At 42.4% G+C, this 26,101-nt stretch overlaps 1 protein-coding gene across 1 annotated transcript in view; it reads left to right on the plus strand.

Annotated features, from left to right (window-relative positions):
• The window catches only part of LOC124798809, a 128,367-nt gene that overhangs the window by 29,702 nt on the left and 72,564 nt on the right, over window positions 1-26,101 (plus strand). The window contains exon 3 of the mRNA XM_047262342.1: window positions 10,432-10,516. Coding sequence (XP_047118298.1) covers window positions 10,432-10,516 — 85 coding nt within the window. The remainder of the gene's footprint in view (window positions 1-10,431; window positions 10,517-26,101) is intronic.

A 26,101-nucleotide genomic window follows, 5' to 3' on the forward strand; every position in this document is an offset into this window, starting at 1 on the left:
ATTTGAACAATGTACAGTAAGTTAGAGTTGCTTTTAGGAGATGGGACATTACAGTAAGCGACAGGGAAGGAGAGGGGTGAGGGCTTGCTGAAAAGTAATGCCTCTGAATTTGTCATATAAAAACTCTTAAAGCTCTTTAAATAAATTTTCGAGACTAAATGACGTTTCCTTGACGTAATTATAAGCATCTATGTTTATGTGGCCATTCCAACTGATGTCTTCCCAGACGGTTATTTCTAAGCATCTTATGGTTGTGATTTTTCGCAAATCACGTTATCGAACGGTAATGGATCTCTTCCTTTATGGTGTGATGTAAACAGCTACTCCCGTAATTAGTACATTGCCTGACAAAAAATGGGAAGTCCCCAGAAGACGTCATCGGATGTCAGTATAGCTTTTACACTCTATCGGCAGATATGTAAAGGGTTAGTTGTAGTTCTCTGTGACAGGTAGAGTATATTGGTGTTGTTCGTCTTTGGCGTTGTTACCAGGCCTAGTAGGGTATATAAGTGGCCTGAAAAGACGTTGAGTGATCGCCAGAGTTGCCGTATATACACGTGATTCCGCGCTATAAACATCTGACAGAATTTAAAGGGCTCCCCGTTTGTCTCCATTTGGTTGGCTGTTAGAATCACGCAATATCCACACTTCTGGGTTATTCGTATGTGACAGTGATTCGATGTTGGACTACATGGGAACTCGAGGGCAGGCACACTCCTTACCAGGGATCCGCTCGACCACCACAAGAGAGGAAAATCGTATTGTGCACCAAGCACATCGTTACCGCTTTGCATCTGCTCCTGACATCAGAGAACAAGTAATGGACTCCCTGAAAGATTCTTTGTCATACTGCGCCGCTGGTCGGAGACTAGCAGCAGCCGGACTAGAGAACTGACCGACCCATGCGAAGGGCGACGTTAACACCTCAACACTCACGCACTCTATATTTGAAATGTTGCCGAGGATGGGAAGCTGACGAATGGCGTCGCACTGTATTCAACAACGAATCACGGTTCTGCACTACTACGGATAACCATTGTCGGCGGGTATGTGCTCGACATAGCGAGAGGTGTTTTGACACAACGATATTAATCGTGACGTCATGATGTGGAGAGCTATCGGGTATGACTTCAGGTCACGGCTGGTACTGTTTGAAGAGAAATGTGATGGCACAACAGTACGTCACTGACGTCCTGCGACCTCACGTATTCTCTCTCATCAACACTATCGTGCCGCCATTTTTTCAAGAGCGCAGTTCTCATCCTCACACAGGACGTGTTTATATGAACTGTGTGTGTGATGTTGTGGTACTCCCGTGACCAGCAACAACTCCAGATCAGTCCCCGATAAGCTATGCATGGGACAAGCTTGAGCGTCATCTCCGTCCCAGTGCCAGTATACAGGATATCAAGGGCCACTTATAAAAGCTGTGTACCAGCTTGCCATAGGAGAGGATAAAATAGCGTTATGACACCCTTCCCAAACGAATCAGTGTATGCATTCAGGCCAGAGAGCATGTAACATTATACTGATGAGTGGGCTTGGCGTACAATTTTGCATTCAGGGTGCGTGGAAAATGTTAGTACGTTAATAACCGGTGTAACCACCAGAACGTTGAATGCAAGCATGAAAACGTGCATAAATTGTGTTGTACAGGTGCCGGATGTCCGTTTGTGGGATGGACTTCCATTCCTGTTGCACTTTGTCGGTCAATACGTGGACAGCTAGTGCTGTTTGTGGGTGACAGTGGAGCTGTCGTCCGATGATGTTCCATATGCGCTCGATTAGAGCCAGATCTGGCGATCGGGTAGACCAAGGCAACATGTCGGTCCTCTGTAGGGCACGTTGTGTTACAACAGCGGTATGTGGACGAGCGTTATCCTGTTGGGAAACAGCCTCTGCAATGCTGTTAATGAATGGCAGCACAACAGGTCGAATCACCACACTAATGTACAAAATTTTCAGTCAGGGTGCGTGGGATAACCACTAGAGTGCTCATGCTGTCATACGAAATCGCACTCCAGACCATACCTCCAGGTGTATGTCCAGTGCACCTGGCACGCAGACAGTTTGGCTGCAGGCCCTCAACTGGCCTCCTTCTAGCCAGAACACGGCCATCACAGATACCGAGGTAGAACCAGCTTTTATCAGAAAATACAACGGACCTCCAGTCTGACCACTAGTGAGCTCTCGGTTGACACCACTGAAGTCGCAAATGGCGGTGGATTGAGGTCAGTGGAACGCACGCTTCAGGTCGTCTAGCTCGGAGCTGTGCTTGAATTAATTGACTTGTAACAGTTCGTTGTGTCACTGTGGCACCAACTGCTGCAGCAGATGCAGTGCGATACGCCAGAGCCATACGCCGAACACGATGGTCTTCCATCTCGGTAGTGTCACGTGGTCGTCCGGAGGCCAGTCTCACCACTGCAGCCAGCAATTATGTCCAATCTTTGCAGTCTTTCTGCAGTATCGCAAAGGAACATCCAGCTCATCGTAGCCATATTACACGACCTTGTTCAAGCTCAGTGACTGTCTTAATAATAGCGTCTTTGTAGCCTTAAAGACATTCTTGATTAAAATCAACTCAACGCGTCCAGTCTCAACGGTAACTAATGCTCGCGACCGTTGAAGCGTTTATTTAAACCAAACCAGAGTTTCATCCTCATAGCGCCACTCTTATCCGACCAGCGCGAAGTTGGAATAGAAATCGTCTTTCAGATGTAGAAGCATGCCTACCAATTTTCGTTTACGCACAACTCCTTCTCGGTGCTGACTTCTTTCCGTCAGTTCATTATGTGCAATACGTTACCCTTTCTTTTATTTTGAGAGTCAATTGCAAATCTCTGTTCCAAATCTCCTACTTCTCTGTCTGTGTTTCTCTACAATTTTCTGGCGTTGTCATTTATCTCTCTGTATACAACAACATCAACCGCAAATATCTTCAAGATTAGATAATATACGCAGCGGCGCTACAGTACAGATACGGTAGTCGATTGAGGCAAGGAAGCTACTTGTGTGAAAGCGGCTTAATTGTAGAGCAGATTGATGTGGGCGACACAGGCCGCTGGGGAGGCGACTGGATGGCACAGCGGATGACCCGCAGCCGGCCGGGTAACGGGACACGACCTGCAAGTGGGCGCCTCGGAGTGCCGTGTCGGCCTGCCCGCCGCCTCCGCCCGGTCGCCGTGCGCTTTGCCCTACTGACGGCCCTGCGGATACCAAAGACGCGTGCAGTTTACGACGCCTCACTGTTCTATTGGTGCTTGTTTACTGTGCCCCCTACAAACTTACTTTTCAGGACATGGAAAACAATAAAATAAAGTTTGTCAGTTATTCATCTTGTGATTTAAGTTTACTTGTTCGTGTTTGCTTTCATATATACGAGGGGGAATCAAACAAAATCCTGAAATATTTTTTTAATTTTTTTTATTAAACTGAAGTGGGACACAAGGGTATTACCTTTCGACGTAGTCTCCCTGTCGTTCAACACACTTCGTCCAGCACGTAAGAACTGCACGGATACCCCTGAAAAAGAAATTCTTTTGGTCGTGTCCGCGGCCACTCATGCACCGCCTGCTGCACCTCTTCATCGAAACGAAATTTCTTTCCTCCCATTGCCTCTTTGAGTGGTCCACACATGCGGTAATCACTCGGTGCGATGCCTAGTGAGTATGGCGGATGTGGCGAAGATTCAAAGTGCGGGTCATCAATAGCTGTAAGTGTTGCCCAGGCAGTAAGAAGCCGAGCATTTTCATGTGGCAAAATGACACCTTTAGTCAGAAGTCCACGTCAAGTCTACATCTCCTTGAAGCTGATTTTTTAACATATTGGAATATGACGTACTAGTGATGGTGTTTCTCCTAGACTTTTTTTAAGGATTTTAACATGGCTGTCAATCAACGACTGTTGTATAATACAAAATTTTGAAAAACACAGCCCTCAGTCGCGAACACAATTAATTTGTCACCTAGGTTTCGGTGTCACAACGGACACCTTCTTTGGACAAAATTAAAACTAAAAGTTACAGCATAACGAACCAAAAATATGAAAGCTGCGGTCATACCTGACAGCGTCAGATAGTCAGCATTAAAATAAAATGCAACAGAGGTGCAAGCCAATAGGGGCTGCCATGTGTCCTCTGCTACAAGCAACACAAAACTGTAGCAGAGGACACATGGCAGCCCCTAGTGGCTTGCACCACTGTTGCATTTTATTTTGATGCTGACTATCGGACGCTGTCAGGTATGACCGCAGCTTTCGTATTTTTGGTACGTTATGCTGTAACTTTTAGTTTTAATTTTGTCCGAAGAGGGTGTCCCTTGTGACACCGAAACCTAGGTCACAAATTAATTGGTTCGAATGGCTCTGAGCGCTATGGGACTTAACATCTATGATCATCAGTCCCCTAGAACTTAGAACTACTTAAACCTAACTAACCTAAGGACATCACACAACACCCAGTCATCACGAGGCAGAGAAAATCCCTGACCCCGCCGGTAATCGAACCCGGGCGTGGGAAGCGAGAACGCTACCGCACGACCACGAGCTGCGGACCAAATTAATTGTGTTCGCGACTGAGGGCTGTGTTTTTCAAGATTTTGTTTCTCCTAGACGTTTAGCGTCCGTGCCAAACGAGAGTCAACAAAACTTCCCTGCAGATGGCTGCGTCCGGAACTTTTTAGGTTTCGTTTGGGGTTGGGGTTGGTGGTAGTACACCCAGGTTTCGTCTCCTGTAATGATTTCCGCGCGCGAGGAAACCATTACCTTCCGCTTCAAAGCGCCGTAAAAGTTCTTCACAGACGTCAACACATTGCTCTTTCGGTTCTTGAGTGAGCAGGTGTGGCACCCATCTTGCAGACACTTTGCGAACTTAAGCACTTCATAAATGATGTGATGTGCTGAGCCTTGGTAATGTTCAGATCTGCGGCTAATTCATCCACCGTCACACGATGATTTTCCATCACAATGGCATCAACCGCTGCAGTAGATTCAGCTGTAACAATGCGGTATGACTGAACCGGTCGCTGAGCGTTTGTCACAGAAGTAACGCCATTTCCGAACTTTCTACTCCACTCATGCAGTCGCTGCAATAATAAACTTGCACCACCATACTGGGACTTCCTTCTTCAACGGACTTCAATTGGTTTCGTACCTTTACCGCTCAGAAAACGTCTGACAGAGCGCTGTTCTTACTTGGTGCATGTCGCAAGCAGTTCTGGCAATTTGAATTGGTAACAGTACTGCCAAATTACAGATGCTTGTGGCGAAATGTCTATTTTAATTTCACTCTTAACGTTGTCATTTGACTTCCCCTTGTACAATTGTGAAAATGTAGTTCTGTCTTGAGTGAACACAAATTATTCTTATTTAACACTGAAACAAGTTAACGCAGGTTGTGCTCAAAATGACCACTGGCAGCGACAATACACGCCTCCAGTCTGTTTTGGAACGACTGCTGCACATGTGCTAGTATTTCAGCGGAGATGTCCGCGCAAGTTGCAGTAATAGCTCGTTGCGTATCATCGGTTGTATTTGGTACGTCCTTCTAGACAGCTTGTTTCAACTTTCCACACAGAAAAAAGCCTACAGGCGACAAATCCGGGGAAAGGGTCGGCCAGGGTACAAGCTCTCTGTGTCCAGTCAAACGATTTGGAAACAATTCATGAAGACATGTTTAGTGCTTCGTGCAGTGTGGGCTGGAAAGCAATATGTTATTACTACAGGTTCCTCCTAGTCTGCATAGGAACGTCTCCTAGCATCTGTGGAAAACGGTCTATTAGGAGGAAGCGATACTTGTGAGCGTTCAGTGTTCCGTCTACGGAGAACGCGCCTATGAGCTAGTAGTTCACACTACATGTTTACACTCCATGGACGCTGACGTTCCACCTGACGCAGTCAACGGGGTTGCTTGTCTTAATGCCCATGTACAAAAGTTAAAACGGTTCTCATAACCGTTTCCATGCAGCTCTTGATGGTGAGAGATGCCATAAGGATGGAACGTATGTCAATGGGGAAGGCGTAGGACACTTGTCCCAATCGTAGCTGCGCGGTCTTGGGTGCCTTGCCACGGTTCGCGCGGCTCCCGCCGTGGGAGGTTCGAGTCCTCCCTCGGGCATGCGTGTGTGTGTTATCCTGCAGCAGCAGCATCAACATTAATTTCCCCCTCTTCTGTTGTCACTTGCTTCCTTCTGTTATCTTGTCCATGCGCTACACTACCACTTTCAAGTAACTGGTTGAAGAGGCTGATAAATAACTGCCGAGATAGTCGATGTATCTTGCCGCATATGCCGTACAAGAACGAACTGCATTATTCCTACACTCTCCATACACCATGAGCATGTCGGCTTTTTCTGCATTAGTAAATTCCATCGTTCACTTGCGACCTACTGTCACGCACTAACCGGTTAGCAAGTCGCAATGCACTCAAGGAACACGAGCACACCTTAAGCAAAAAGAACAACATCGTACCTGGCAATTACGCAGGCTGAACCGCGAAACAAGTGTCGGCGTGGAAACTTGTCAAAATACGATCTCTCGTAAACGACTCGTTCTAGAATCCTGTAGCAAACACCACTGACATTCTAATTTACCCTACTTTTACACTGTTAATGTCAACAGACACTGCTCCATTTAAAAAAGTGTATGTTTGCACAAAACATACACGTTCTGAGTATTATTACTCTGTTTTTTGTCTAACAATACCGAACCACATACTACCAATACATTTCGTAAAAACCGCACGTAAATAGCACTTTCCATTTCCGCAATATCTGCGGTGCAAGTTTTAGGAGATTCGCCCTGTATAGCTAGCTACTGCAGTGAACTCTTATAATGTACAAGTACATATGTAATATATAAAAGGGAAACGTTACAAAAATTCTCGAAACGTTCTTGAGCGAGTGACATCGAATTTTACACGTTATTGCAATAAACGTTCGGATGGACATGAAACTTTGTTATCAAAATTCTCGAAAAGTGCTTGACAAATTTACTACAAATTTTATAGGACATTCTAATAAACATTCATATGAACATAAGCTATATATTTTTTACACAACAATGTAAAATTTGTCTGTAAAAAACGATTGCGGGAAATAAAATGCTGTGCATTGCTCTGCTGTGATATGTCGGTTTTGTTTTCTTTCCCCGTAATCTGTTTTAACTACCGCAGTAGGACATTTAAAATCACATGAAAAATTGTATGTCCTATATGTATTCTTTCACATACACGGCGGTCTGAAAAGCTTGTAAGGGTGTTGCAGGGTAGGTAGTTCTGAGAAATAATTCAAGCGGCCCGCCAGATACAGTTAGTGTCGGCTGTTCTCAAAGCGTAGATGAGAACGCAAGAGACTGGTCAGCCTTTGGCTAGGATTCGATCCTTACTACAGTCCCATGTCCAGTTTTTGTATTGCTCACTTATTTGGTTTCAGGAAGTCGAGCGAAATACATGTTTGACGACACTGTCTCTGGCGGGTCGCTTGAATTTGCGCGCGCATCGGCCTGATTGAAAAACTTTGATGCTAATTAAGTTGGAAATGGCGAAACATATTCAGCACATCCTACCCTGTAATTCCCTTACAAGCTTTTTGCACTGTTTCTGTCCACCTTGTAGATATTTTTTAAACAGAAATTGTATACATGATATTGTACTGTTTTGTTTACTTCCCCGCAGTCAGTTTTCACGGAAAACAGAAGAGTTGTATTTATAGCTTATCAGCTTATGTTTAGGATACTATTACGGAACCTAATTTGCAATAACAATAAACTAGGCTCAGGCTTAGTGAGAGAATGGGGGGAGGAGGAGGAGATAGAGAGGGAGGAGATGGAGATGGACAGAGAGAGGAGAGCGGAGGTGATGGATAAAGAGAGTGGGAGGATGAGGAGATGAACAAGGAGGAGGAGGAGATGGACAGAGAGGGTGAGGAAGAGATTAGGACATGTATCCAATTCTCATACTTCTTTAGTAATTGCGAAACATTGCCGGATTTGTTAGTAAGTAAGTAAACAAATAAAACTACGACGTTAGACGTGAGGCGCACACGATACAGTCGACCAGCCATTTGTGTGATTTACTCAGACCAGGCTTGGGCCCAGTACGAAAGTCCATCATTCCGTGTAGCTTACGGATTCTGAAGTTCGTAGATGGCGTCGTCTTCCGTTTTAATGGCGGTGTGTCAACGGAAAAGTTTCTAAGGCACCCGGGAATATCGAAACTAAACATAGTCATTTTTTGCGACGGATACAATTTTCTGATTATTCTCGTTTTCACTTCATACTACGACGGATGTCGCCGTGGCCATCAAAAAGCGCTGAATATTCACTGTGTAACCACTGCTCGAAAAACACTAGGAAATTTAAATGTTTTAAAGCAGTCTTAGGAGCCACTGTTCTACGTGACAGGCGCTCGTGGTACAGGTGGTTACAAATCCATTCCGACTGCTCACGTGCGCCAAAATCTGAATTCTGCTTTCGTCGTCATAGACATGTGAATTCTCCACCACTCAATAGCTGGAAGAATCGCAGCAAACAGGATGACTTCAGAGCGCACTTGACTGAGTCAATTCCAATTATGTTTCTTGTTGTGCGTGCTGAAAACGACTGTTTGTTGGGTACTGTTAGGTGGATGGTAATAACGTGACTCAAAAGTGTATGACCGACGTTATTTCGCTGACAAATGTGCAGTTCAAGCAAGAAACGTTTACTGTTGCAATGTGGAAAAGGATAGATATTCCGAGTGTCGAATGTTTTGAAGTTGTCGTAATGAAAGTTATGATCCGTAGTGTTTGTGGAGGGCTTATACCACTTTGGCATCTACAGATTCTCTAAGGCAGTGGTTTATATTTAGCTGATCTGCAATTCGTAACCATTGGATCACCGGTAACAACTCACACCGCTGACAGCTCAGTCGACAGTCAACTCATGAAGATAGCCAATGGCGAGCGGAGCACTGACAGGTTACGTTTCGAGATTGTTTTACATTGTTGTGTTGAAATAACATAGCTAGTTTTTGATTTGTATTACTCTATACAAATTTTGGGACGTCATCTTTGACAAATGACGAGTTCAAAATGCGTGTAATATCTTCGCTGATATTAAGTTATACAGGTTTTCATATATGCATAAATATTATAACTGTAGGATTTTAAAGTAGCAGCTGAGTCGTAGGCTCCTTTAACGTCATCCCTGAACGGACTCTTAGTAGTAATTTGTCATTTAAATTTTTAATTGGTATTTTCTGGAGGTTGCCGACACTATTTGCAGGGCAATTCATTGAAGCTTTGGAGAATATTAGGGGACTGGGGCTATTGCTGATAATTGGTTTTCACCTTATCTAACAAAAAGAATGCAGTGTGTTACAGCAAATGTACTGTGCTTTAGTCGAAACATCCTGATGTCATTGCAGCAACCAGTGTGTGATATTATTAAGTTAACGACTTTGAAAGATTATTTGTGACCATTTTGGAGAATATGTACTTTAAGGATTTTTGTTTCATTACGCCAGGACATGTTGCTGTTACTAACAAGTAAACGAAGTATTCAAAACATAGAAGCATTTTTGCCTCCAGTTCAGTGCAGTAGTAGACGCGCGTAAGTTCAAAATAATCCTGTAATCATTAGTGCAGAATTGTAAATCAGACTGGTCAGCTCCATTACGAGGAGTCTGCTCCACTGTTGAAGAAATAAAAAAAATATTACTAAAATAGCAAATAATAACAATAATAATAATGAGAAAACAGATGGAAGAATTAATACTTACATTCGAATGAAACAGTTTTCTTCTTTTTATTCTCCTCGGTGGTGGCGGATGATTTCTGATGCTTTATGGTAGGGGCAGTGTTGCTGGAACGAAATTCACGTTAAGAATTCCAATCGTGAGGATGCTAAGGAGCACTGCATCCGCTGGTGGCGGTGGGTAAATGACCAATAGCAGCACAGTGGGGGCGTTATTCTTTTGGGTCATAAATTACCATAATTAATAATGACAGTTATCAGTTTAAGCTAAAAGCATTGGACACCTGAGTAAACATGAACCAAAGCAGCCATAATGCTCATTAATTACGGTAATTATCATGCCAGTAATTATCCATTAATTATGGCCTAAGTAAACAAAATATGCATCCAAGTGAAGTTTGTTTAATAATGATAATTAAATTAGGCTAGTGGCTTTACTTAAGGAGAAGACTGCCCTCATTGTGCCAGAACTCTCGTACGCCCACTACTAATAGACTGTACTCCAGTTGAATTTAGTGTACTGTGGTGGCCTCAGCTGATTTCAGGAAATGCACAAAGATTTAAATTTCACTTCTCGACTTTTATTCCATCTACTGTAGGCCAGCACTAGCGCTGAGAATATTGCATCGCCTTCCATTTCTATTTTTGATCCTGTGTGTGTCAGTGTCAGCCTCTGAGTTTTGCTTCTGTGTTTTGCAGGCCGCCATGTCCGCCCGGAGCACGCTGGTGGCGACCCTGCCGCTGCTGGTGCTGGTGGCCCATTCTCTGCCCATAGTGGACCCAGGTGAGACTCTCGGCCGTCGTACCACGCTCTGATAAATCATGATCAACTTACGAGGTGGTGTCGAAAACAAATCAAACTGATTTGGCGAGAGGAGCTTTTGTAATACTGTACTCAGCCACTAGGAGCGTCAGTAAGCCGAAGAAGTCGTCGCTAAAGAAAAGTTGCGGTGCTTACGGAATACTGCAAAGCCAAGGAATTTCGCGACACAGTGATCCACTTACTGTCCCGATGGCACGCAACTGGCGATACAGTCGACCTGCAAACTACCCACACATCATATCAACGTATGGCAAGGTTCCAGCAACGACGCGTCGACGAAGCATTGCATCAATCGCCTGTGCATGCCAGCACTAGAGATCAGACATGGGCTCAGTGTACTCGCTCAAAACTCGGCAGCGGGTCTTGTGACGTTAAGTCCGAACTCGGCGTCTCCGTGTGCACGGAGACTCGACGACCGAGTCACTGACGCTACCCACTCGTCACCTGAGTCTGTTGTCGGGTACAAGTCGACTCGACTCGCTCAGAAAAAGAGAGCGAGTACTCGAGTCCGAAAGTACAGCCTCGGATTCGCGACATTCTCGCTGTACACGCAACAGTTTGGAAAGAAATTTCCGACATTAAACCGTAAATACCTATTCATTTATTTCACACAATCATGATTCTCAAGTGCAAGATGCAATCTCACAAAATGTTTGACCTGCCTACATGACAGAATCAAGCTATATACCAATATAACAAGTGATCGATAAGCAGTGAATATTGTTCTGTTTACGTATACATTTATGCAGATATAACGTTTTCGAAAACTGCCGTAAATTTATTTTAATGTTTAATATCTATTCAGAAGATGTCTAACAATTACGTTGACGTATACACACTTTCGAGGCGTCTTTTTTGATTTTCGGTAATTTAATTGATTTATTCTAGCTAAAGTATTATTTTTGCCATGAGTGAGAAGTGCCTGACTTGCCGTAGAATTGTTAGTTCCGGTGTTTGGTGTGGTGGATGCAGTAGTTTTTTTCATTGGGGGGACTGCAGTGGCGTGGGTTTCGGGAAAGTGGATCAGGCTCATCAGTGGTTATGTAGGATTTGCAGCAGAGATAGGAAGATAGTGGAACAGAAGGGGAAAATTGCTGCCCTTCAAGCTGAGCTAGATCAGGCTAGGGAAGATCTGGACAGGATAAGGAGGGAGAAGGGCAAAGAGAGGTGGGAAGTGTCGACAGGTAACAGAAGGAACAGGCCTAGAACTAAGTCTGACAGTTTTGTGGTGAATGTCAAAAATAAGTTTGACCTGTTGCTTCAGTTAAAAACTGATGAGCCTCAAGCAGAGGTAGGTGTAGAAAGGACACAACAAACTTTCAACAGAAAATTGAAAAAGAAAATAGGAAAGTCATCGAAAAGGAAGAAAGTTTTGTTGTTAGGCAGTTCTCATGCCAGACGTGTAGGCCAACTTCTGCAGGAGGAATTAGGACCAGAATACCAGGTCACAAATTTTTTCAAACCAAGTGCTAGTCTGGATCAGGTGACAAAGGATTTAGGTGCACTCTGTAAAGGATTTACCAGGGAAGACACCGTGGTTATTGTGGGAGTGCCAGGGAACAGTATCGACAGAGATCCTGGGTATAGTAGTATAGAGTGTGATCTGGTAAAGATTGCGTCGGCATCGAGACACACCAATGTTGAATTTGTATCTGTCCTAAGACGCCATGACCGGCCTCATTTGAACTCTTCTGTTGGGAGAGTTAATTTGGAGTTGGAGCAGCTGCTTGGGTCGGGTGCGGGGGCTCATATTGGTGTGGTTCCTGTTGATTCTCTCAGTAGGTGGGACTATACCAAGCACGGCCTACATCTCAACAGGAAAGGGAAGGGTAAACTGGCTGGGGTAATAGCAGGAAATTTAAGGGGGGAGGCACTGCCATGAATGGTAAAATACCAGTGGTTAAAGGTGTTGGAGCAGCACCTTTTTTAGGATAGGTAAGACAGAAAGATGTCAAGTTCTACGAGAGGTCAGGATTGAAACAAATCTTCAGTTTAGGAAAGAAATTAAACAGCACAATTCTAGCACATTGGATCACCAATCACAGCTGTCAATTATAAATTTTCACCAATCACCAGAAATTTTATCTCCACCAAGTTGTATCTCAGTCCTAGGTAATTGCATTGATGAATTAAAGTCACCCAACCCAGTTGACACAATCTGCCTCTCTGAACACCAGGGGACCACTGGTATAGGAACTAGCCCCAAGCACAATGAGAAACTCAGACAAGAGAGTACTGCAAATGTTAGAATAAGGAAAGGTTCTCATAAAAGTATAATTAAAAATAATGTAAGTATATTTCATCAAAATATTGGGAGTTTAAAGAATAAAATAGATGAGCTTCTGGTTTGTTTAGAAGATTTAGAAGCTGAGGATGAAATAGATATACTATGCCTGTCTGAGCATCACATTGTTACTGATATGGATAAGGTAAATGTAAGTGGATATAAGCTCTCTGCACATTGAATTAGAGAAAATACGGAGAAAGGAGGAGTTGCCATATATGTCAAAAGTTATCATTGTGCAAAAAGCGTAGAAACAAAAAAGTTTTGTGTAGAGAAACATATAGAAGCATGTGCCAGTGAGCTTAAATTAAATAAAGGCACATTTATAATTGTAACTGTATATAGGTCCCCATCAGGAAATTTTCATCTATTTCTGAAAAATTTGGACTCCTTGTTGTGCTATCTGTCAGACAGGGGGAAGTAAATTATTATTTGTGGGGACTTCAATGTAGATTCTCTGAAAGAGGGTAATAGGAAAAATGACCTTGAAGTACTACTCGGTTCTTTCAATTTGACACCCATTATTGATTACCTACTCGGGTGGTAAAGGATAGCAGCTCACTGATAGATAACTTCTTTATAGACCAAGATAAGTTTAACCAGATAAATGCTCAGCCTGTTGAGAATGGTCTTTCTGATCATGGTGCACAGCTAGTTACAATATATGACATAGCTCCATTCAGCAGTACTAAACAGTCCTTCAAGGTAGTACTTTCAGTCAGTGATTTAACAACTGCAGATTTCAGGGAAAGCCTATAGCAGTTAGACTGAGATGAGGTGTACCGTGAACCTGATGCCAATTTAAAATATAATTTATTTCATGACACTTATGTAAATGCATTTGAAAACTGCTTCTCCAAGAAAATAGTTAAATATACTCGTAAGAAACCATGTAATAAACCATGGCTTACTAAGGGTATAAAAATATCTTGTAACCGGAAAAGGGAAATGTATCTGACAGCAAGAAAGACTAGTGACCCAGAAACTATCAAACGTTATAAAAACTACTGTGCTATATTAAGAAAAGTTATTAAAAAATCCAGAAGTATGTGTATCATGTCTGAAATCAGCAACTCTGATAATAAAATTAAAACAATTTGGAATATTATCAAAAGAGAAACAGGTCAACCAAGAGCACAGGAAGACAGTATTACCATCAAATTGAATGAAAACTTTAACAACAAGTCAGAAGTTGAAAATATTTTTAATAATCATTTTCTAAATGTTGTGAATATAGTAGGATCCAGGTGTTCATTAGAAGATGCTAGCCTGTTAATGGAAGAGGCCATACCTATGCAACTTGATACAACTGAAATCTCACCCACTTCTCCCTCTGAAATTAGGAAAATAATAAACTTGCTTAAAAGCAAAAACTCACATGGAATTGATGGCATTTCCAGCAAAATACTAAAAGCTTGTTCTCAACAGATACGTAAGATTCTCAGCCACCTGTGTAATAGCTCTCTGGAACAGGGCATTTTCCCTGATAGACTGAAATATGCTATTGTTATACCTTTTCATAAAAAAGGGGATAGATCTGATGTCAACAATTACCGTCCAATCTCCCTTCTAAATTTTTGAGAATGTAATGTATTCAAGAGTAACTTTACATATCTGTAAAAATGAAGTACTAACAAAATGTCAGTTTGGTTTCCAGAAAGGTTTTTCAACAGAAAATGCCATATATGCTTTCACCAATCAAATTTTGAATGATCTGAATAACCGAACACCACCCATTGGTTTTTTTGTGATCTCTCAAAGGCTTTTGATTGTGTAAATCATGAAATTCTGCTAGACAAGCTCAAGTATTGTGGCATGAGTGGGACAGTGCACAAATGGTTTAATTCGTACCTAACTGGAAGAGTGCAGAAAGTTGAAATAAGCAGTTCTCATAAGATCAGCACATTCCTCAAACTGGGGAACTATCAAGAATGGGGTTCCACAAGGGTCGGTCTTGGGTCCTTTGTTGTTCTTAATATATATCAATAACTTGCCATTTTATATTCATGAAGAGGCAAAGTTAGTTGTCTTTGCTGATGACACAAGTATAGTAATCACACCTGACAAACAAAAATTAACTGATGAAATTGTCAATAATGTCTTTCAGAAAATTGCTAAGTGGTTCCTTGTAAACGGACTCTCACTGAATTTTGATAAGACACAGTACATACAGTTCCGTACAGTAAATGGTATGACGCCATTAATAAATATAGACCTTAATCAGAAGCAAATAGCTAAGGTAGAATATTCAAAATTTTTAGGTGTATCCAGCGATGAGAGATTAAATTGGAAGAAACACATTGATGATCTGCTGAAACGTTTGAGTTCAGCTACTTATGCAATAAAGGTCATTGCAAATTTTGGTGATAAACATCTTAGTAAATTAGCTTACTACGCCTATTTTCACTCATTGCTTGCATATGGCATCATATTTTGGGGTAATTCATCACTGAGGAATAAAGTATTTATTGCACAAAAGCGTATAATCAGAATAACAGCTGGAGTCCACCCAAGATCATCCTGCAGACATTTATTTAAGATCTAGGGATATTCACAGTAGCTTCTCAGTATACATAATCTCTTATGAAATTTGTTATTAACAACCAAACCCAATTCAAAAGTAATAGCAGTGTGCATAAGCACAATACTAGGAGTAAGGATGATCTTCACTATTCAAGATTAAATTTAACTTTGGCACAGAAAGGGGTGAATTATACCGCCACTAAAGTCTTTGGTGACTTACCAAATAGTATCATAAGTCTGACAGATAACCAACAAGTATTTAAGAAGAAGTTAAAAGAATTTCTGAATGACAACTCCTTCTACTCCATAGAGGAATTTTTAGATATAAATTAAGAAAAAAAAGAAAAACAAAAAATTATAAAAAAAAATTTTAAAAAAAGTTGTTATATTAACTTAATTATGTCATGTATTGGAAAATTTGACTCGTTCCACATCATTACGAAATATCGTATTCATGATCCATGGAACTAGTATTAATCTAATCCAATGTAACGACAGCGCCAGAAAACATGATAGGAGACTGACCTGCTATCTCTAAATGACGATTAATTATTAAAATAAATTACGGAAATGAATGATAAGCTACACAACTCGCTGTTAGCCCTTAAACACAACTTTCCATGACCAAATGAATACAAAAATAACCACTTTTTCGTTGCAGCGATATAACAGCGACGTTGCTCTGTTCCCAGCTTTCGTTTGCTCGTTTGACGCAGTACACACGTGTTTCATAGTGGAGATGGAGTAGACAAGAATACAACCATTTTTGCACTGGACGAAATTTAGATGTTTTTCTTCTGAAGTGTGCGATACAGCGTGAAACTTATTCCAGATATCACTCCTTCTCTAATGGAAGACATTTGCAATTGTGTACTTGGCACGTTAGTTTTCGTCTTACACCCTCCATTGTCTCACAAAACATAACTTTGTTAAAGGGCATCTGATCCCGACAATCTGTTATTTCGCCTTGTCATTGTTACGTTACAGCAGCAAAATCGTGTACTTATCTTCCGAACTAACAGTAAGTCACGACTAGCCTTACACTCCTGCACGCTTCGGTAACAGAGAACGAGTCGACAGTATGAAGCGACCGCAGCACCACAGTTCTCGGACTCATCATCCTCGCCGAACTACAGCGGGAACGAAGGAAGCCCGTCAAAACTGACGAAACAGCGGGCCTTGATTTGTGAAGTATGCAACCTGAACATTAGTTCTCCGTTTGTGATCTTTAGCCAGCACAGGCAGACTGCAAACATCTCGACGCGAGGGTGCTACAAATAGCTGCTTATCACAGCGAAGGGGTCGGCGAAGATTTCGGCGACAGAGCGCAGCTGACCTGTATGTAGAGTCACTCTGCCTCCGCTGGCTCCAGCTAGTGCTACTCAGCATGCTGCCTGCCAGCAACGTGCGTGACTTTCAGAAACACCCGCCGCCGCTACGAAGGCATTGTGGATCGACGCCAGGTTGCGCCCGCCGGAAGAGAGTGGAGGAAGGGGAGGAGATAAGTGTTTAACATCCCGCCGACGGAGGGGGGAGGGGGAGGATATTGGTGTTTAACGTCCCGTCGACAACGAGGTCATTAGAGACGGAGCACAAGCTCGGATTAGGGAAGGATAGGGAAGGAAGTCAGCCATGCCCTTTGAAAGGAACCATCCCGGCATTTGCCTACATCCCGCCGACAACCAGGTCATTAGAGACGGAGCACACAAGCCTGAATTAGGGAAGGATGGGGAAGGAAATCGACTGTGTCCTATCAAAGGAACCATCCCCGCATTTGCCTGAAGCGATATATGGGAATCACGGAACATTTAATCAGGCTGGCCGGACGCGGGTTTGAAACTGTCGTCCTCCCGAATACGAGTTTAGTGTGCTAACCGCTGCGTCACTTCGCTCGGTCCCGGAAGAGAGCCCGCACCTGTATGTGTTCTATCTTGATCAATAACTAAATAGTTTTCCTGAACTCTGTAGACTTCGCTGCGGGCGTCTTCATTTCTGAAGGACTGTCATAGTCCCTGCCAGCCCATCGAACCCACAGAGCCTGCGTGGGAGAGCAGACGGCCCTCCTGACGACAGGTAGAATGACTCCCCACCACTTCGCAGTGGCCGCATCACAAAATGACCGTTACAGAAGGTTCCGTCCGACTTGTGTGAACTTTCTAGTGACACTTTTCTATGTGTATTCACCGTTTAGGGGAGAGTCATGTAGTATCGGCCAGCTTAGGTTTTTTGGCTTTGCTGTGTAACTGTGGTGGTTAATTGAAACATTGACACATTATTCTCTTACTTCAAGACGTGTTCTATGTATAGTACAGTGTAATGATTTTTTATTTTTTATTTATAGTACTTAATTACATCGAAAGTAAAACAGTTACAATTACAACGCTTGTAAGAAGTGTCTTGCAGTATCGGCCACTGTCTTTGATAATATCGGTTGTTAAAGATACACTGCACCGATACTGAATAATAATAGAGTACATAAGCATAGCAAATTTTTGTTACCTTTTCAGCTCAGATCACCAACGTTTAACTCACTGTTTCATAGAGATCGCAAATAAAATACAAAATATTCTTCTGATTCACACGTCCAACATATGTCCAGCCTCTACACCTGGTACACAGCACCTAGTCTTCTTCAAATGCCTCCCAACACATACCGAGCGAGGTGGCGCAGTGGTTAGCACGCTGGACTCGCTTTCGGGAGGACGACGGTTCAATCCCACGTCTGGCCATCCTGATTTAGGTTTTCCGTGATTTCCCCAAATCGCTCCAGGCAAATGCCGGGATAGTTCCTTTCAAAGGGCACGGCCGACTTCCTTCCCCGTCCTTCCCTAATCCGATGAGACCGATGACGCCGCTGTCTGGTCTCCCACAAAACAACCCAACCCTCCCAACACATAATGCACCTTTCCGTCTTTTCTGATGACCCATTATTTCCAGTAAATTCCAGTCTTCATCGCCGCTTCGTAATTGGCTTACCATGACCACCCATTGCGTGTTTATTTTATTTTGGATCATCCTGCGTAAGTTCAGCTTCTTCTACTCCTGTTCAGACTTTATTTTTTCTACTTTTAATGTCTTCTCTTCGGTGACGATCTTTTTCTTTTGTAATTGTTGAACCGGCCGCGGTGGTCTAGCGGTTCTAGGCGCTCAGTCCGGAACCGCGCGACTGCTACGGTCGCAGGTTCGAATCCTGCCTCGGGCATGGATGTGTGTGATGTCCTTAGGTTAGTTAGGTTTAAGTAGTTCTAAGTTCTAGGGGACTGATGACCACAGTAGTTAAGTCCCATAGTGCTCAGAGCCATTTGAACCATTTTTTTGTAATTGTTGAGAGCGTTTCAACTGCTTCCCTGCGGTCATTTTGCTAGACATTTACTATCAGTGTTTTCTTATTTTCCACCATTTCAATCTGAAAAGAGGTAAAAATAAGAAGAAAATGTAATTTGAAATTACTTCTGGCCTGTGCTGAAAGACAATCAGGAGGCCAGCATCGTATGAGAAACACGCAATAGGATCTGATCATATTGCTCTTCCATTTATAGAAATTATCATGGAACATTTTTTAGATGTCCGTTACTTATATAACATAGATAACCGAAATATAGCAACGAAATTAATCACTTATCTTAAAAACGGGTACAATGCGCCTCAAGAAAACCTTCCGTGAGCTAAGAGCTACAGCAACACTATCAAGCACACAGAGCAGACAAAGCACTAAAGAGAGGAAGAAGATTCCGACTCCTGTGCACATGGATACACAAACTTGCTTCTGCCTACTGCACACTTCTGCCATTTGGAGGCAAGCCACAGTAGTGGCAGGTGCTGTAAGCCGGCTGATACTACACGAATCTCCCCTATACGAGGGCTCATTCTCGTCAACAGCGCGCGACGTTAAGTTTAGCTTTTTACTTGAAAAAAAAAAAACGGTGTAGAAACTCTTGAAATGTTTAAAAACTGCCTACGAGGATGATGCAATGGAGAAAATTCAAGTGTCTGGATGGTTTTTCCATTTCAAAAGAGGCGACATGACAATGGCAATTCTCCCTCCGCTCGTCCTTCCACGGCGGAAGGAGACGGATATGACTTAAATTCCCGAAATCAAGATGTTGTGAAGCTGCCTGGAGTTACGTTCTACGAACTGTAACGGGAGATTTGGGGATGAAAAGGGTGGCTGCTAAATGCGTGCCTCAACTGCTGACTGTTGAACAGAAATAACGTTGACACTTGAAATAACAGTTCGTAAATGATTAATCTTTCCTTCCATGATAATCACAAGAGACGAATCATGGTGCTATAATCATAAACCTGAAACGAAGCAACAATCAAGACAGTGGAAGACTTTAGGTTCGCTTCGCCCCTAGTGAGAAGTCCTCCATTCAGAGTTTGTTCCACAAGACATATTGTTACCCAGACTTTCTATCAGGACGTTTTGAGAAGAATTAGTAACGATTTGCGGCAGAAGAGGTTTGATTTTTACCTTCGGGCGACTGGTTTCTCCACAAACCGATAATGCGCCGGCACACACAGACCTGCCTGTGCGCCAATATTTGGCACTCCTGTGCCCCATTTCCCCTTTCCAGGCGACATTATTCCTTGCGACTTCTCTCTTAATTTTCCCGAATGAAATGAGATGAAAGTAAAGCGTTTTTCCAAAGTCACTGAGCTGAAGGAAAAAGGACAGAATCACTGTCGGGCATCACAGAAGACGAATTTAAAAAATATTTAGAACAAGGGAATAAACTATTAGATAAGAGTATTAGTGTCAGAAGGAAATTGAAGGTTTTTTTGTTTGAAAATTGGCTATTTTTTTAAAAAATAAGTGTGGTTTCTTTTGGGTACCCTCTCGTTAAGAAGCGTAGGTACTCATTAAATAAACGTTTGAGAGCGTTGTTCGACTAAGTGAGTACGAGAATGAATTGATAAATTCATATAGTAAAAAATTGCTGTAAATGAGATTAAAAAGGTATTTTTCTACTGGAGTCTAACTGAGATAATGGTGTTTGTTCCGGACAGCTACCATTCTTTTTTCTCTTTACTCAGAAAAGAAGTTTGTTCCAAATTCCACTTAATAAACTTTCACAGCACAGATAAACTGCAAGTCAACTTTTTAAAGACCAAGTGAAGACGAGTTAACAGTATATTTAATCTCATTCTTAACAAGAGCAACAAACCAAACTAGTAGCTTCTCACTGGACCATAGATGTTAAGTCCCATAGTGCTCAGAGCCATTTGAACCATTTTTTTTCTCACTGGAAGTGGAGAACTGAATTGGCGTGATAATGCAAAGTATCTAGGGCTGCACGTAGAGAACGTATAATAAAAAAATCTGAATTACTTTAGGAAAAATCATAAAATTCTCCTTACTGACTCATTTATTCGTTAGGTCAAGAACTCATACCAACACGTTGCAAAACTCGGAAGTTAATACTCAGCCAACGAGAAGGGATAACGAACACACAACACAGTTTACAAATGGGAAGTCGCTATTCATAAATAAGACAGACACACAAGTACTTTCAAGTACGACCGTCAGGAGTGTGGGAAAACCATTTCTGTTCCTTTTACAAAATTCACGGAAATGGCTGTCCTATTTGAAGACGTGCCATATATGCCGTCCAGAATGTTGCGGCTAGATGGGATGTATAGCGATAGTGCAAACACATTATCTGAGCAGTCTGTTACAGGCAGATGTGTGGTGAACGTTCCAGCATGTCGTAAATTAACCGACATCGAACGTGGGATATTAATCGGCGCGACATCCTAGGGTCATAGCATACTGGAGATTACAGAAGAATTCGAGTTTCCGTGGTCAGTAGTGACTAGGGTGGATCTTCAACATAGCAGACACAATATTGCTACCGCGTAAACTGCCGCACGAGAGGACCACAAATGTCTGACGAATGGACGTCAGGTCGCCTTCACAGAGCAACACGAGGTGTAACAGGAAATTTTTTGATTTCGCAGGCTTTACATATGCAATTTTGTAATTTTTTGTCTTGTTGGTACATTTCTTCCTTGTGTATGTTTGCATTTTCAGTTGTTCTGAATATTTAATTTACTGTTGACAGCAGTCGAGGAGGTTATGTGTGTTTCCGAGTGCTCAGCAAATTTTTACTTTCGTTAAAAATGAATCAAAGAATCTGCATTAAATGTGGCTGAATGATGTCGACAACGATCTAAAAGAGGTTATAACGGGTGAAGAAACACAGGTATACGGGTATGACGTCGAAACCAAGGCCCAATCGTTCCAGTGGGAACTGCCTAAAGAGCCAAGATTGCAAAAACATTGACAAGTTCGATAACATAATACGTGAAGGTTCTTCTCACTGTTTTCTTCGATTACAGTGGGATAGTGGATCATGAACTCCTGCCTCATGGTCGTAGGCCCTACGGTCAGTAAGAAATACTACCTGGAAGTTATGCGCCGTTTGTGTGAAACGAGTCCGAGGAAACCGACCAGAACTGTGGTAAAAGCACTCGTGGAAATTGCAGCACGACAACGATCTCGCTTACACGTCAATCCTTTTTCGTGATTTTGTGGCAAAAAACGGAACCGTTATGTTGCCTCAGCCACCGCGTTCGCCGGACATGGCCCACTAAGACTTCCTTCTGTTCCCGACGCTGACGAAAACCATGAAAAGACGTCGTTTTGCCACCAATGAGGAGATAAAAACAGAATCGCTGAAGGAGCTCAACGCCATAACGTAAAGTGAGTTTCCGAAGGGCTTCCAAGACTGGAATAAGCGCTGATACAAGCGTATCATAGCCGAGGGGGCTTACTTTGAAGGGGACAAAGTTGATGAATAAATGAACATCGTAAAAAAATCTCGTTACTTTTTGATCATACCTAGAATGGGGCGATCGATGGCCTTCACGGGTTAGATCGCCGCCGGCGACAGTACGTCACATCCAGTGCCTTTCCATGACTTCTAGTCACTCAGTGTATATTAATGATTTACCGGATAATATTAATGCAATTTATAGGTGTATCTATATTGAAGCGTGTACATCAAAAGTTTCGAGTTGAATGTAAAGAAATATCGACCTGGTGCAAATATTCACAAGGTTGTCGTAATTTAAATCCATGTAAAAATCAATAAGCCTATAACTATAGGGTTAATAAGTCATTAATAAAGTCAGTCTTGTTGGTTCAGCGAGATACCTGTGAGGGACCGTGAGTGATGGTATGACATGCAAGCAACTGAAAAAAACTGGCAGGATTCGATTTATGGCTAGGATACTGCAACTAGTCTACAAAAGGCGGTTAGAGTGAATGGAAAAGAGGGAGACGCAAGAGTTCATATGCGAGTCTGTCTCGGGAGAGTGTAAGGAAAATACTGAAAACTTTCTATTGATTGACCCTCGAAGAAATCGTCAAGTTTTCGTGAAAAACTTACTCAAAAAATTACAAGAAACTTTTTTCAGCGAACATCTGTATCTATTCTTTGCCACCTGAGATGTGATTTCTTGTTGTGGGTTGATTTTAAGTGATCGATATATTGCGAGATGCCAAGTCTTTATTCGTCCCCTGTAATAACAGTTACCTTCTTTACCGAATTTCCCGGTAGCCATTTTGCTTTCTCTTGATGTTCTGGTCCTTTCAAATAAGTTCTCAAATCGCAACCACTGATAGTTAACAGACCTTTTCAGACATGTTCATACATGATGCTTCAATGACCAAAACCACAAATTTGTACTAACTCGAGATAATATAGCATAAAAAAATGAAATGACTGTGTGGCATTGATGGCCGGGAGGCCCCGCACGGGGAAGTTCGGCCGCCGAGTACAAATCTTATTTCAAGTGACGCCACACTGGGCGACTTGCTCTTCGGTAATGATGATGAGGACAGCACAACACCCAGTCCACGAACGGAGACAATCTCCAACCAGGCCGGGAATCGAACCCGGGCCTGCTGTATGATAGGCAAACACGTTACCACTCAGCTAAACAGGCGAACAGCGTAGCATAGAGTCTATATAACACCATTAGTTCTTCTTTTAGTGCACGACCATTATCGCCAGGCCTCTTTCTTCTTTGGAGTTCACGACACCACCACCACACGATTGCAAAGTGCAAGTGACTCCTCAATTGTCTAGTCCAAATTACACTTCCACAGTCGCTTTCTGCGCTGTGCCCGCATTTTTCTTTCTCATATCTGTACTTACGTACAACAAACCTAGGCACAGTAGATGCTCTTTACGCTACTTCTAATTAAAGTGACGATTTTTCAAACGCACGTTTTTCATCGGTCTAGTAAATGGGACGTGAGACTTGTTGCTATGTTTTATAGCAACTTATACCACTACACACTATAAGTTATCGCTCCCATTACACAAATACTCATATAAGTTATAATTTTTCCCATACTACATCCGTGAATGGAATGGTATAGAACTCTTATATCATTATAATCAGTCATTTGGCATACGTTATTGGATAAAAGCCTTCTTTCCTCAACGTGCGTTTGTTCATTGCACGCAGATCACAACTCGCGGATTGTGATCTTCAGGTGTGCTTTTCCATCCGTGCTGCTCACGTTTCTAGTGCTATACACACATTTTATTTTGGGCCGTAGGCTCAGTTTGTTTTCAGTTTTTCCTTGATCTATCTTCAAGCCATTACCCCTAGCTACATGTTCCGGCCATTTTTATTATATTTTCAGTATAGTCCACTTTACTCCATTGTTCGAACCAATTGTTTCCCTGGCCCTACAAATAATTATCGACATGCATTCGTTCATCGCTCGCGCAGCACACCTCAGATGGTGAATAATTATGTGTCGCTGGAATGAATCAAAACTGATAATACGCACTGAATATGTAAGGATCAGGCAAATGAAAACGGGACACATGGAAAACCGTAAGTAAATTTTCATTATTTTCAAAGTAATCGTCATAACTGTTAACACAATTGTCCAAATGTGAGACAACATAGCAATTCCTTCACGGAAAAATATTCACGGTTGTCTACGGAACCTTGATTGTATCCAGGCGCGCATCTCTTCCTCCGAAGGAAATCGACAGCCACGAATGTCTTTCTTCAATGCTTCAAAAATATGGAAATCGCATGGGGAGGCTTACGGACTGTATGGAGGATGTGTAAGAGGTTCCAGTGAAACTTCCGCTATGTAATCCAAACAACCCTGGCAATATATGGGAGGACATTACCCTGCGACAGAGTGATGCCGTCCGTCATCACTCCTGGGCGCTTGCACTTGATAACCTGTTTCAAGCCGGCCGGGGTGGCCGAGCGGTTCTAGGCGCTACACAGTCTGGAACCGCGCGACCGCTAGGTCGCAGGTTCGAGTCCTGCCTCGGGCATGGATATGTGTGATGTCCTAGGTTAGTTAGGTTTAAGTAGTTCTAAGTTCTAGGGGACTGATGACCTTAGAAGTTAAGTCCCATAGTGCTCAGAGCCATTTTTGATCCTGTCGCAATCTTTCCAATGTGTCCACGTACTGCTGTGCGTTAATTGTGGCCAGTGTTTCAGAAAGTCAATGAGCAGCGGATCCTTGCAAATCAGAGAGAACGGTCATCATGACTTTCCAAGAGCTGGCGTGCTACTGCTTCAATTACGCTGCAGCAGTTATGACGGGAAGATCTTACACATTCTCCACACAGTCCAGATGTCTCCCCATTCGACTTCCATATTTCTAAGGCTATAAAGAAAAAATTGTTTCGGACGAAGAGGTGATTGCCTGAGTACGACCATGATTCTGTAGGTAACTGCGAACATTTTCCCATGTAGGCATTGGCCGTCTTGTTCACAGTTTTTTAACTTTTTTTCCCACCTGTCTTATTTTCATTTGACTGTTCCTTATATAAACGTTCCATTTGAAATACCTTACAAGCTGTGAGGACGGGGCGTGAGTCGTGCTTGGATAGCTCAGATGGTAGAGCACTTGCCGCGAAAGGCAAAGGTCCCGAGTTCGAGTCTCGGTCCGACACACAGTTTTGATCTGCCAGGAAGTTTCATATCAACGAACACTCCGCTGCAGAGTGAAAATCTCATTCTGGAATGTATAGTTTACCAAAAGAAATTCAAGCCATTTTTACTCTTGCGGTTATTACTTTCACAGCCCATCGAACAGTTGTATGCAACTACCCTAAAAACAATAAATCGTCAACTGATTCCGCTACTTCCATGTTAATTTACATCATTTTCTCATGTTTATGTTACATATTATTTCAGTCTCATTGTAATTTGTTTTCAGATCTACCAGGAAATTTGATCTATTCTGTTCTTACATTCCTTGGGAAGTTTATCTAAACAAGAGGCAAACTGGAAGTAATTCAGATGTGTTCCACTAACACGTATTCCACCTCCTTTCTTCCTAGTTTATGAACCGAAGAATTTTTCAGGGGCTGTTGACAATACATTTGGTGATATTAAATCTTTTCTCTGAATCCTCTTTCAATTCTGAATTTCCTACTATCCGGAAGAAGTCTAAGAAGGTGTGGTAAATGAGTATGTTTTTTCCTGAAGAGAATTTTCTTATGTCAACTGTGATTTTTTTTGATTCGTTGGTTTATTTTCCATCTGAATTCCATTTTCGCTCCTTTAATCTTAAGATTTACCTAAACTCACTTTGTTTTGAGAGCGCCATCTTATTTTGATACGCGCAAAGTGCTTCCATTTTCACAACTGTACTGTAATTTCGGAATTTTGCTTTGTGGTATGAAAAGAAATGAAGTACGACTGAGCACAAGGTCGGATTGAGGAATGGTGGGGGAGGAGAT

This window comes from Schistocerca piceifrons, chromosome 1 (genome assembly GCF_021461385.2).
Source record: "Schistocerca piceifrons isolate TAMUIC-IGC-003096 chromosome 1, iqSchPice1.1, whole genome shotgun sequence".
NCBI classification, from domain to species: Eukaryota; Metazoa; Arthropoda; class Insecta; order Orthoptera; family Acrididae; genus Schistocerca; species Schistocerca piceifrons.